The sequence below is a fragment of the Carassius auratus genome, unplaced genomic scaffold, assembly GCF_003368295.1.
Source record: "Carassius auratus strain Wakin unplaced genomic scaffold, ASM336829v1 scaf_tig00215723, whole genome shotgun sequence".
In the NCBI taxonomy this organism is placed as follows: domain Eukaryota; kingdom Metazoa; phylum Chordata; class Actinopteri; order Cypriniformes; family Cyprinidae; genus Carassius; species Carassius auratus.
This window is the reverse complement of record NW_020528212.1, coordinates 350,462-364,013: the sequence shown is the minus strand read 5'-3', so window position 1 is coordinate 364,013 and position 13,552 is coordinate 350,462. Positions and strand designations below refer to the sequence as shown.

The following is a 13,552-nucleotide window of genomic DNA, read 5'->3' as shown; positions in this document are numbered from 1 at the left end:
AAGAATAATGGTCTTGTTTAATGAGATTTGTAACTCCTGCAATCGCTCAATTAGTAAAGATGTCCCCTATTGAATGCAGGGAAACTCAGCCCTCGTTTCCCAAATCAGACACATCCCACTCCACTCCCCAGCCCCCTGCGCTCCGTGGCCCACATCCCATCCAAAGATTCGGGACACACAGTGGCCCCTTTCTCCCCCTCTTGACTGCCTTCCATTTCCCTTTTGATTGTGACTGACAGATTCTTTGTCCCATTGTACTGAGCTGTCGCCTCTGATGAAGACACACACATGCATAGGAACGCACGCACACACGCTCTCGCTCGCGCACCTTGGACTTGTTGAGGCAGACAGAAGGGTCTGCCGATGTTGATACGTGAATGCATTCGTGATGTAAGTTTCCAGCCATTTAGAATCTGAGGACGTGGTTGCGTGTTGCCGGATGGACTCTGCGCAGTCCGCCTGCAGGCTGCGCCGTGCTGAGTTGGTGCGGCTGAGAGGGGCAGCTGGTGGGGGAGGCGAAAGGGATGCTCAATGTTGTCTGAAGAGTTTGTCATTAACACAGCTCCTCAGGGATGGGAACCAGGTCACATTCTCTCTCTCCACACAAAGCAGTGTGTGTGTGAGAGGGCTGGGGGTGCCGAGGGAGGTTGGCGGATGGGGACTAGGCCATGACCTCTTTATATCCATCAACATATCATTGGCCGGGTGTGCGCTGTCCAATCTGCAATGCGTCGGAATGCACTTATGTGCTCATTTCTGTGACTCTCTGCTTGCTGTCACGATCTTTATATTTCCGCAATCTTTTGCTCTTGCATTCTGATTCTGGCTTTCACTTTTTCCCATTCCTTGTATAGTGACAAAAACACACACACACACAGGACTGAAGGGGGTCAGTACATAGTACATAATAGTTAAGTACACTTCATATAAAGTATAATATAATATTATATTATTTTAATTATTTAATTAATTAGTGCTGTCAAATGATTCATCGCAATTAATTGTATCCAAAATTACGTTTTTGTTTACATAATATATGAGTGTGTAATGTGTATATTTATTATGTATATATAAATACACACACAAGCTTGTATATAATTATGAAAAATATGTTATGTCTGTACATTAAATATATTTATTATATATAATGTCAAAATATAAGAATATACATATATAAATGTATATACATACAAATATTTTCAAAATATGTACTTTATGTGTGTGTTTATTATATATGCATGATTAAATATAAACAGTACACATACATATATTATGTAAATTACAACTTTATTTTGGAGGCCTTTAATCGCGATTAATCGTTTGACAGCACTAAATATATTATGACATGATATAATATAATACATATAATAGAATAGAACATAACCCTTCTTTTGAATAAGTACTTTGTGTCTGATAAAAAAGTACATGATTATATGTAGTATTAATGTTACCCGGATGGTACTGCATTCATCATGGTGTCATGTGACCTGCAGTGTCAGATGTGTTGCTTCACTGCCATTCCCAAGCTTTCTTCTGTGGCCTCATGGGACAGAAAAGCGTCCATTGGATGCGCATTTCAGAATCTTGTAACAAGTAGCAGGCCATACGGGTTATTTGAATCTACTGTGTTATGAATACTTTGATTTCGGACATACCACTCTTTTCACATACTGTTTTTTGCCTGCTATATAGTGTGGAAGGATGTGATTTTGAATGCAGCCATACAGTGTTTCTCAGCTAAGTCTACACCCTAGTAAGCCTGTATATCCGGTCACAGTTTGAAGGTCCTTCATTTCCATCATTCTGCATATTTTAAAGGAAGCATCAAGTGTAATCTATGCTCTGTGCCCTCCAGTCACCCAAAATAGTCACTTTATATTCAGTCAATAAAATATTTTTTCATATGAAGTATGTACATTTATGATGTAGCCATGCACACTTACTAGACTGTCTGATTCTAGTGTTCACCATTGAGGAGGAGTCATAGAAGCCTTAAGGACTAGACTAGGGAGGACACAACTTCACTGGGATGCAGCCTTCAGATTGAGCCCCTCCCACAGTAATGAGAGCACAGATCTCAGACGGTTCCTCTGTACACTACTTCTTTATTTGTTTATGTACTCTGTCGCCCTCTGCTGGTGTAAATCACAATGTCCGGCCTCTACTAATGTTGAGTGTACTACAATAGTTAGTTGTGTGGTTATTCTGTTCCACTTGAGATCAGGGGACATACTGCAGAGCCTCTGTTTGGAAATCCTTTGACCTATCTGTAAAAATCTGAATGCTATCTTTGTACATATATCTGTATGTCTTCTTTATTAACTTAAATCTTTGTGGAGGGAGGGGCTTTTTACACTGTCATTTTCTCCTCAGTTACAACTAGGGATGCTCTGGTGAGAATTTTTTTTCTCCTTCTGCTTTTTCTTATTATCTGCTTTTATTATTATTATTATTATTATTTAAGAAATTGGATGAAAATATACAGATACCTTCAGGAGAACATTAACAAAGAAAAGAAGATACATAAAACACAATAAGGGAGTGTGTATCAAAAGCAGGATGCTTTTGTCCATATTAGGGTGTCCTGCACGTCACAAGTCATTCCTACTATGAGTCTGTTTTGGACTTTCTGCACGTGAGCGCCCTCTGGCTTCGAGTATGAATTAAACATACAGTACACTGCATGAGAGTGATGGGCGCTCCAGATATTCACTTTTCCTCATTGTGGATACAGATAAAACGTCAGGTCATGCATAGACTATAGATACTGCCTCTGAATTTAAATCTAGAAACCTCTGCGTGAACACACCTGCCCTGATAAAGTAAAGTGGGACGTAATTACATTTCTTTCAAATTAAATATAAAAAATGCAGCTAATGTTCTACACATAGCAATATAAACAAAGGTGCCTGTTCTCTTTTGTTTACTGCTGTTTGATTGGGAAAGTTTTAAAGGGCGTCGAAGGGTCTTGTCTTTATGTTATTTGTCTAAAAAAATATTACTTCAAACTTTTTTTATTACAGTATTTATTTAAAAAACGTAGAGTGCCTTAACATCATCACAATCCTGATATAACAAGCTTATACTGTTTTTCTCAACCTCTGGTTTATAGGCAACACTCATCGATCCTGTTTTTATCATCATTATAATGAACAAAATTAATACATTCAGAACAGTATTATAATATAATTCTATTTTAAATAAGACAGAAATATTTTTTTCTACAACAATAGTAGTGTTTACAATAGAAAAACCACCATACCCTGTAAATTCAATAATAATAATAGGCCTAATTTAATTCCGTTTCTATTTTCAGAGTGATTAAGAGGCGTAAAGAAATATTTAACTTTTAAACTTAAAATGGTATTTTCTGTTCTGTGTTTCTTTTTAAATACTGCATCAATGCTGATATCAAGGACTGGAACTGAGAACCGCTGATTTAGGCTTTATATAACTGATGTGCAAGCTCTCTGTTGACTGGCACTGTTACATTTTTTTCCTGATAAAATAATACCACAGACGTTGCATTAATTGTATTAATTACCATCATGTTGTACAGTGTATTGCTATTTTAATCGAGAATCAAATAAATAAGCACAACAAATATTCATTTTACAATAAAACTTTTAATAGGCCTTTAAAAACAGGGCTCATCCTTCGGTAGACTCTTCCCCTAAAATTAAATTAATACAAGTTTCCTTTTTCTCTACTCCTTTTGTCATTGATCTTACACTGTGCTATCTAAGTTTCCTCCATTCTTTCCCACTCATTTACTCTCCTCTCATCTTCCTCACTGCAATCCATACCCGTACTGTCTGTCTCTTTCCCTGCCATCTCTGTACCTATACAGACCTTTGGTCAAAAACCCCAGTTCCCCACAACACCCAAATTTACTTTATTCTCAATAACTAAACCTCACAGTCCTCAGTCTTCCCAAGTTTATATTTTGACTCCTCAGTAGTCAGTCCTCGATTAAAAACTTCAGGCAACAGCAATGCATCAGTCCTCTGCCCTCCGAGCTTCAGACATGTCTTCTCCCGGATGGGTCTCTGCCAGTCGTGTTTTGAGCCAGACTCTTTCAGAAGACGTCTAATAGTGCTTCCTACCATACGACAGTGAAAACACTAAAGATGTTAACTCTGTCAGAGTTTAACAGACATTGTAAATCATTAGTACGAATAAAGGCAGCTATGTGATTCTTTGTCAGTTCAATCATGACCATCATGAGCATCTGTTATAGTGTATGGTTTGATTTCATGAACTAGTTTTTATTTTTTTGTAAATGCAAAATTGCTCCAAAACTGACATGACCATCATGATAATAACTTAAACCAGCTTACTCCTTTAAAACAATGACTAACTCACTTGATTACGTGAAAAAAAAAAAATAATACAGCTGATTCATGTGTGTTTAATGTGGATTATTCCTTTGAGGTATTATATTCTATTGTTTGCTGCTTTGAGTTGTGTCCGTTCTGCTGTAAACTGAGGGAGTCGGGAGCGTGTGCTTCTCACTGCTGCCCTCTTCAGTCAGGAGAGATAGTGCGTCTGCGCAGACAGCTGCATGTCAGGCATTTGAGGATGCTCATGGTGATGTGCATGAGTGAGCCGAAGTTAAAGAGCAGGTTGTAGAAAGTGTGCACTGAGAGTCCTCCGCTCTCATCTGCGTATTTCATGGCCACAATCGGCGTGTAGAGGCTGTTGGTCAGATTGCGGAATCGGGGTCGGCTGGATTCAATCACTTTCTTGGTGCACTGGATCGTGGGTAATTAAGAAGAGAATAATAGTAATAGGTTTAGTGTATAAATGAAAACCTGTGGAGACTTAAAGGGTAGCGTAGAAACATTAGAGCTTGTTTTCAATGTAATGAATTTCTAGAGTTTGTATGTTTGCAGTCAAACACATACTTTAGCAATGTCCTCAGGGGTTTGTCCCAGCGCCTCAAAGATATCGATGGACGATGGTATGTACACATCCTTGAAGTATCTGACCGTGTCCGCATCTGCTCCTGGATAATCCATCTTGGCCACCTCTTCCATCATCTTGGTTTCAAACTCTGTATGCACTGGGCCTGGCTCAATCAGAGATAGTCTAGGAGTATAGAAGGAAGGCTACATTAGCACCATAGCACACTTTAACCCCAATGGATTATAAAAAGCCTGTTTATATGCCAAGTCTGGGGAGCACAACAAGTTTGTAGAACCATGGAAATAAATCAGTCAATTAATCTTGAGATGAGATCTCATTATAGGCATTTAAATGAGAATAAATTAATATGGTTAAGAATAAAATCCCCTTTAAAAAAAAAAAAAAAAAATCAAAGATGGAAAATTTTGTATTACAAGAAAATACAGTTGCAGTCTTTCTACGTCAACATTTCATGTTTAATTCTGTGTTACTTACTGTTTCTTTCTATTTAATTTACTAGCACTTTTTTCCCAGAGAAAGTTATATTTTTTTTAGTTGAGAGATATTTCCAATATTTCTGCTGTAATTATAGCGAAACTGCTTATTTTAACACTTTTTTTTAAATCAACAACAGAGTATCAATATATTTTAATGAACCACAGCATGTTTTTGATTGCAGAAGAGCTGTATGTATGTACTTCAGTACATTTAAAAAAATGTTTTATTTAGATTTAAATTCATTTATTTAAATATTTTTAACTCATCCTGTGGCCTGACAAGGATTCTTGAGGATTATGAGATTACTCTCAATAGAACTAAACCAGTGTTGTAAGTGTAGCTAAATAACATGAGTATAATGTATTTATACAACAACATCACACAAACTTCAGTCTCATTCTTTTCTCATTTGCTGAACCTCACATTTATAAACGTATATCATCGCAATTTGATATTTCATTAATATGTGATTTTAAACCTTGTTTTTCACTTTTTCATGCTAAAAATTCAGACTTGACATGCACGGGCTTTCAATCATCAGACTTGGGATCACTTACTTCACATTAAACTTCAGCAGCTGCACGGCCATGCTCTCACAGAAGCCCTCTATGGCGAACTTAGAGGCCGTGTAGACGTCGTTAAATACCACACCTGCAGGTGAGGTCAACAGAGACATATTCAGTGATCATGTCATTGTTCTGCTGCCCTCTCAAAGTGGCCCAAACCATATGTGCCATATCTGACTGTCAGCTAAGTGCATAACTGTGAATGGCTCTATTGTCCCTCTGACTATCAAGCATTGAGCTGTGTGACACACAGAAGGTTTGTCCATCCTACCCTGCAGGCCCATTACGCTGCTCATGACGATAATGTGGCCGGATCGCCTCTTCTTCATGTCCGGCATGACCTCTTTTATCATGCGCACCGTTCCGAAGAAGTTCGTCTCAAACACTTTCTTCATGTCATCCATGCTGATGCTCTCCACAGGGCCCAGCAAACCCACGCCTGCGTTATTAACTGGACAATCAGAGAGGAAGAACAGGTGGTTATGGTCTTGACTTTCTCTGAGGCTCTAGGCTAGTATTAATCTATGGTGACCACATATCTTTTTAAATAATATCAGTCAGCAACATGCTTATTCTAGTTGTCTAGTCATCTGTAACGTCAATTCTCAAACTGTTGCATTAAACTGACTGAGCAGACAATGCAATGTGTTCGTAGGCAGAACAAATATTTTATTTGCGCAATCCAACTCAGCGTCTTTTTCTGTAGCCTGGACATGCTGAAAACATGAAATCCAATTTGTTTAAGCCCGATGCAAGCCTTCGAACGTGGACCCGTTTGAAATCCTATTAAAGTTTTTGGTTAATACGTTCGAGTCTGAACAGTCAAATAGGATTTGTGTGTCTCTCTTATTCGTCATGTGAAAGGTTAATACAATAGGTGTTTCGGCAAGAGCAAAAACAACAGGTGGTCATTATGTGACCGTTGTAATCACATCATGAGATCACCGCTTTACAGTGTTTAATGTTAACTATAACTGCATGATTTGTACAATCTTAGAACTGTATATGTGTTTTGTCATACGGACATAGTCACCTCTGATAACCAATCTCTCTTTATTTGTAAACTAGAAACATTCCTTTTTTTTTTGTGAAACTGCTTTAAAACTTTATGTGTTGTGAAAAGCGCAATACAAATAAATGTGAATCAAACTGAAACACAAACAGGTTTGGAACAACTCATTTTTGGGTGAACTGTCCCTTTAACTGTATCCACAGTTTCAGTATATTTTATTGTTTGCTGATGAAACATGATCAATGACAAAACATCCTTTGCTAAATTCTTGCAAGGTGAAACTGCACAGGTTTGTCTCATTAATATTGCAACCAGTGTTTTTTCTTCTTCTTTTTTTTTTTTATACAAGCACTTTTTTTAAAATAGCCCATCTAAAAAAAGAAAAGTCGGATTTCCCCTGCAGTATGAGTAAAGCCTATATGAGGTCAAAGGCAGTGTGCACTCACTGAGAATGTCGATGTGGCGGTCCTTTACGCTGTCAATACACTGCCTGACTGAGTCATCACTGCACACATCCAAGGACAGCAGTGTCAAGGTCTTTCCGTATGTGTCACCCGCCGCCTCCACCAGCCGGTCCTTCTTTCTCAGGTCTCTCATAGTGGCAATAACTTCAAGACAAGCGACAGAGAATCATCAACATTAAGGACTAATATATCTACACATTGAGAGTGGAATAATGACAGTTGTCTTTTTAAAGCTGACTTTTATATTTGCCTCATATTCGAAGAAGTTTGCATCACCAATTCTTTATTACTGTGAAGCTGCTTTAAACTGTTTATAGTGCTATAATAAAGATGACTTGAGTTGACTCGGAGACGCTTTGTCCTAAAATCACCGCAGGAGATTGCAGTTTGATTTAATTGGATCCCTTTTATCTTTTTTTTTAGCGCTGACATATATGCTGACTCGAACAAAGCACTCGGCCTAATCAGTGGTAAGTGTTGCTTAATTAAACTATGGCAGAAAGATAAGCTGAAGAGATTAACATTTTAATGCACTTTGCACTTTGAACACCTGAGGGGACACTGACCTAAATCAAGCACCAATCCCAGATGTTATAATAAGCTTGAACATCATTCATCTGTAATTCTTGTAGGTGGATTTGGAGTAATCAGTGTTATCTTTATCTAGATCAACAGTGTGATATTAGTGATTGGCTGTAATGCATTCTAAAGTTTGGGGTCAGTACAATTAAAAAAAAATACAATTCAGCAAGGATGCAAAATGTATCAAAAGTAACAGTAAAGATATTTACAGTGTTACAAAAGATTTATATTCTCATAGATGCTGTTCTTTTAAACTTTCTATCCATCAAAAAATATTGGAAAAAAATAAACCTTCTGTTTGCACAAAAAAAAGTAAGCAGCACAATGGTTTTTAACATTGATAATACTACTACTAATAATAACTGTTTCTTGAGCAGCAAATCAGAATATTAGAATGATTTCTGAAGGATCATGTGACACTGAAGACTAAAGAAATTGTGCTGAAAATTTTGTTTTGCATCACAGGAATAAATGCAATTTTAGAATAGATTACAATAGAATTAAATAGCAATATTGTTTCATATTGTTGACTTATTTCAAAAACATAAAAAAAAATCTTACAGACCCCAAACATATGTACGATATATCTACATCTATCTATCTATCTATTAGGGGTGTAACGATACGCGTATTCGTATTGAACCGTTCGGTACGACGCTTTCGGTTCGGTACGCGGTACGCATTATGTATACCGAACGGTTCGTTGGAGTAATTAATTATATTTGAAAAAAAAAAAAAAGAGAGAGAAAGAAATATAATGATATGCGTTCAACAAGGTAGCCCAATAACCCAAACAACGTAACAGGCAACGCCCCTGACACTCCCGAAGAAGAAAAAAACACCATCTTATATGTTTATGTTAGGCTACTCAGCAGGCGCTCGCTCACTCAGTACACGCTGAAGGCTCGTTGCAAAATAGCCAATGCGTTTAACAGACTAGAAATGAGAAGATCCTCCAATAACCAACAGGTCTGGTGTTTGGGTGCACTTTGGATTCCCTTTAAGCTATAATGGTGATGGCAAGAGAGTGGTGGATAAATAAACAACGGTATGTCGCATCTGCAACATGACAGGGTACACCAGCGGGATTACAAAAAAAAAAAACAAAAAAAAAAAAACAGCGGGAATATCTGGGATATATGCGTCAGTACTATCTGGGAAAAGACGAAAAAAAGGAGAAACATGCACGCAGCAAACTATCCCTGCAGCATTTAGAAACTATAGCTTTCAGGGAATCCAACCCAAACACCAGACCTGTTGGTTATTTTAGGATCTTATATTTCTGGTCTGTTAAATGCATTAGACCAGTGGTTCCCAACCTTTTTCAACTCGCGGCCCACACATCCAAACACATATGTTTGCGCGGCCCCCTTCAAAAAAATTAACTGATTCCCGCTATTGTTGGGTTAATAACTTAGTACTCCGAAGCTAGATTTTAAACTATATTTATTGAATAAACTAGGGCTGTGCGATATGGACAAAAAAAAAAAAAAAAAAAACTATCGCGATTTTTTTTAATCAATTTTGCAATTGTGACACACATCGATATGCTTTTACAGTCATAAATGCATTCAGGATTAATTTGAAACATATTTCCAAAAGAAAACCAATCAGAGCTTTATCAAAAAGTCATCTCTAGAACAGACATAAGTCAAAATTATCACTATAGTGAAGATGTAAAAAAATGTATAGATTTGTGACAAAAAAAAAAAAAAAATCCTGTATACAGGGACTTTTTTTTCTTTTTTGCCATGCATTGTTCATAGAGCTCATTAATTGTAGCGGTGCCTCAGGTGTTTGCAGTGTATGCGGTCAGCAGTGAGAGCGCATAAATATAACGCGAAAGCACATTAAAATAAAGCACGAGTGCAAATCTATCTGTTCGCAGCAGATTTCCTTTGCTCTGTCACAAAACCAGTCGTGCTTGCTCAGATACACACTGCTTTGCGAGGAGAGAGTATGCACACTTTAAACGTGTCTCCTCTCACTTAAACTGCATCCTGTTCACTAACAAATTCACTCTATGCTCATGTGTTAGACATGAATTATCGCACGTTTTTATTTCTATCCTTTTACCGCAGTGAGAACGCTCTGATCCGTCAACATTGGCTCAGAAAAAAGGCGCATCACAGACAGTGTGTGAACCTGGAGTTAGGGATATGCCCAGTCTCGCGCTAGGCGAAATGCATTCTGATGGGATCGGATACGGGAGGTCAGGGCCGCGGAAAATTGTGGTATAAAGCGATTTAGAAATCGCCCACGCTCAAATCGTGATTTTAGGACGTTTTCTTTTAATCGCACAGCCCTAGAATGGACTGGAAATGAACAGAAAATAATTGGCGGCCCACCTGCAATACCACCGCGGCCCACTAGGGGGCCGCGGACCACAGGTTGAAAACCACTGCATTAGACATTTTGCAACGAGCCTTCAGCGCGTGCTGAGTGAGCGAGCGCCTTAGGGGCCGTTCACATATCGCTCCTAAAAACGCGTGGAAAACGCTAAGCACGTCTTTCTCCTCCTTTCCAAAGCGCTCGGTCAGAAGCGCTCATGAGGCGTCTGTCTTTGCTAAGCAACAATGACGTGCTCTCTCCATGAGACGCGGAAATTTCAGCGAAGGATAAATGGATTTGCAGCTCTAAAAATCGCTTGCAGTAGCTCTGCTACTGAATTTATTTCAAAATTGCAATCCATATACAACTATGATCAGCTGTTCCTTCATCTTGGCTGAGCTCTCAACGTTGTTACGGGAAAGGATGAAGCTGATTGGTTGGTTCTTGTCACATGACCCGCGGTGCGCTTGCGGCATTCTGAAAAGTTGAGATGTTTTTACATTTTGCTGTATCTAAAACGTATCGAACCGAACCGAACCGTGACATCAGTGTATCGTATTGAACCGAACCGTGAATTTTGTGAACCGTTACACCCCTACTATCTATCTATCTATCTATATATATATACAGTATATATATATATATATATATATATATATATATATATATATATATGAGCTGCATTTTCTCCACTCATCTCTTTTCTAGCATGTAGTACTTTGTATTGCAGCAATTGTCCTGTTACTGCCTCCTTAGCATGAATAGTCTTGTTTTAATCCTCATTTATAAATCACGTTGGATAAAAGTGTCCACTAAATAAATAAAGACATTCTTCAGTTTGAACTTCAAGATTTACATCATAGGCTAACTTTGCTTCTTTGACACTGTCAGGCGTGACTTTAACAGTGTCTGTCTCTGGGACACTACCACACCTTGAGTGGACTGATGTTTGATCTGCTGATTAAATCATCTTTGATTTTACAGATGAGGCTGAGGAGCCTCCAAAGCAGATCAAAGTGTTGAAGCGTCATTCTGTCAACAGACAGCCTCCATGATCCTTCACAGCCCAGCTGCTGTTGACAAGATCCAGTATGCATGAGTAGACTGTAATGCATCTGTAAGGTGATGATGGAGACGCAGCTGCTGGGAAATCTGCATTCCTGTCTGCTTAAACTAGATGAATTTATAAAGCGTAAGCTGGACCTGATGTGAGAAGAAATGAATTGTTACGACACACAAAGCCTGTGCGGCCAAACTAGGCCACAACATAAATGTGTTTGAGAGAACAACCGCCTCGTAGTTAAAGCTGTTGTTTCAGAGTAAGACTTGAGGCAGATTAAACATTCTTGAATGAGCCGCTCTCTCTTGTAATTGGAATTTTTTTTTTGGCTTCTTTGAAGTTGGCATATATCACTGCTCCTAATTATAACCAGAACCAATCAAATGCCTAATCTCAGAGGATTTTGTTTTTCTGAAAAAAAAAAGAAAACATTTTTTTTCCCACTGTTGCAATACTCTTCGAATGAGGACAAAGTTCAGACGGAATTCATTTAAAAGATGAAAAGAACGAAAGAGATGGGTGGATGGGAAACTTCCCATTCTGTTTCATTTTAACGTCTTTCGTGTAGTAAAATAAAGGGACTTCAACATGCCACACTTTATATTAAAATGACTATAATAACAAACCAAAGCTAAAGAAGAAGGTATAATTCAAGTGTAATGTAGATTATTACACATCAATATGTGTACAGTAAGCATCATATAACATAGGATTTATCTCTTAATCCACCAAGGGCCTCTACTGCAAACCAAACACTTTGTATTTGACTGACATTATTGAGTCTCTGGATGTAGCTGAGTAGGAGATAACAAACGTCCAATGGTTTTGCCCTGCACCAAGTGCACATGAAGTCTTCAGAAGGCCCTCACTTGTACAGGTCTCCAACTTTGTCCCTCTCCCAACACTCATTCCAGTGTGTGAACTATGGGCGCATTAGACACGGCACTAAACCAGGGCAGCGGTTTACAATTCACAGCCATAAAGGGAGCTTTGTACTGGAGAAGTCACTTGAAAGAGAACTGGCAGTCTCTTTATGATCTCCGCCTGGCGAGCCGTGCCCTGGAAACTGCGCTTTCACATGACAACAAAGAGCCTTTGGGTTCAGCTAGAGAAAAGTGAATGTAGAATCTTGCGTTTGGGGATGAAGAGACAAACGAATTCTCTAATATACATCTTGTTATGGAATGAAAATGTCCAACGGTTGCGTTGCAAAATAAGACTTGTATGCTACCGATTCATAGCGACTGTAAACATGTGTAAATGTACTGCGAACTTCTAGAATCTGAGGACGTTCTGAAATAGTCTAAGCAGAAATAGAACGTTCTATAGCTAGAAGTTTGAGCGCTGAAGGAATTAGAACGCAAATGAGCGCGTTTACCATGGTAACGCTTCAGTTCGTCTCTGGCCAGCAGCACGGCGATCCGCAGTCCGATCCCGGAGGAGCAGCCGGTGATCAGCACCACCTTCTGCTCGCCGCCGCTCGCCATGGCAACTCCGTGTCAGCTGCGAGCTGGAGCAGCGGACTTTAAATAACTTAAAGCGGATCATGCAACTCGGCGCTCGCGTGAGCGGGTTACGCGGTCACATGGCAGACAGAATCGATTAGTTAAAGGAGGACGTAAACACGCATGCTTGCTTGCGCGAGCATCAGCGTTTACTGTACCGCTTTGAAAAACAAACAGATTAACGCAGTCAGATGCATTGCGAGCTGCGGGTGCAAAGGGGAGAGGTGTGTGTGTGTGTGTGTGTGTGTTTGGGGAGGGGGCGGGGGTCTAAGGCGAGAAAAAAAAAAGTAAAACAACAATCATTTAAAAGTCAACCGTTTTAATCAAGTCTATTTAATTAGGCTAAATGTCTTTATTTAACGCCTTCTGTTTGTTAGTTCAATGTATTATAAGTGAACATGATTTTAAAATGCTGAAGTGACTGTACAACATGCATACGAACAGGAAAATATTATATTGTTATATTATATCCATAATAGTGGAGTTTGTTATTTATAGTAGTAATTAATTAAATTGAAATTGGTTTTGATTTGCCATCCTCCACTTATAAATTCCAGAATTGAATTCATAATTTTTTATAAGACTGTTTGTTTGATGTTGCGACTTAGTTATTTTTATTGTTATTT

The 13,552-nt window shown here is 38.6% G+C and overlaps 1 protein-coding gene across 1 annotated transcript; it reads right to left on the bottom strand.

Annotated features, from left to right (window-relative positions):
- Positions 1-3,618: 3,618 nt before the first annotated feature.
- LOC113095434 (retinol dehydrogenase 8-like) lies at positions 3,619-13,117 on the bottom strand. Its single transcript, XM_026260960.1, has 6 exons — positions 12,800-13,117; positions 7,431-7,592; positions 6,244-6,423; positions 5,964-6,057; positions 4,908-5,091; positions 3,619-4,754 (listed from the first exon to the last, which is right to left on the bottom strand). Exons 1-6 carry the CDS (start codon positions 12,906-12,908, stop codon positions 4,527-4,529), a joined length of 957 nt encoding a protein of 318 aa, XP_026116745.1. The 5' UTR covers positions 12,909-13,117; the 3' UTR covers positions 3,619-4,526.
- Positions 13,118-13,552: the final 435 nt, after the last annotated feature.

What these genes read in the sequence shown, in the direction of transcription:
- LOC113095434 (XM_026260960.1), bottom strand. Translation starts at nt 12,908, where the DNA reads ATGGCGAGCGGCGGCGAGCAGAAGGTGGTGCTGATCACCGGCTGCTCC. An exon ending in CCGCCACATCGACATTCTCA is followed by an intron (nt 6,424 to 7,430) that starts GTGAGTGCACAC and finishes CTGATTGTCCAG; the next exon opens with TTAATAACGCAGGCGTGGGT. An exon ending in CTGCTGAAGTTTAATGTGAA is followed by an intron (nt 5,092 to 5,963) that starts GTAAGTGATCCC and finishes CTATACTCCTAG; the next exon opens with ACTATCTCTGATTGAGCCAG.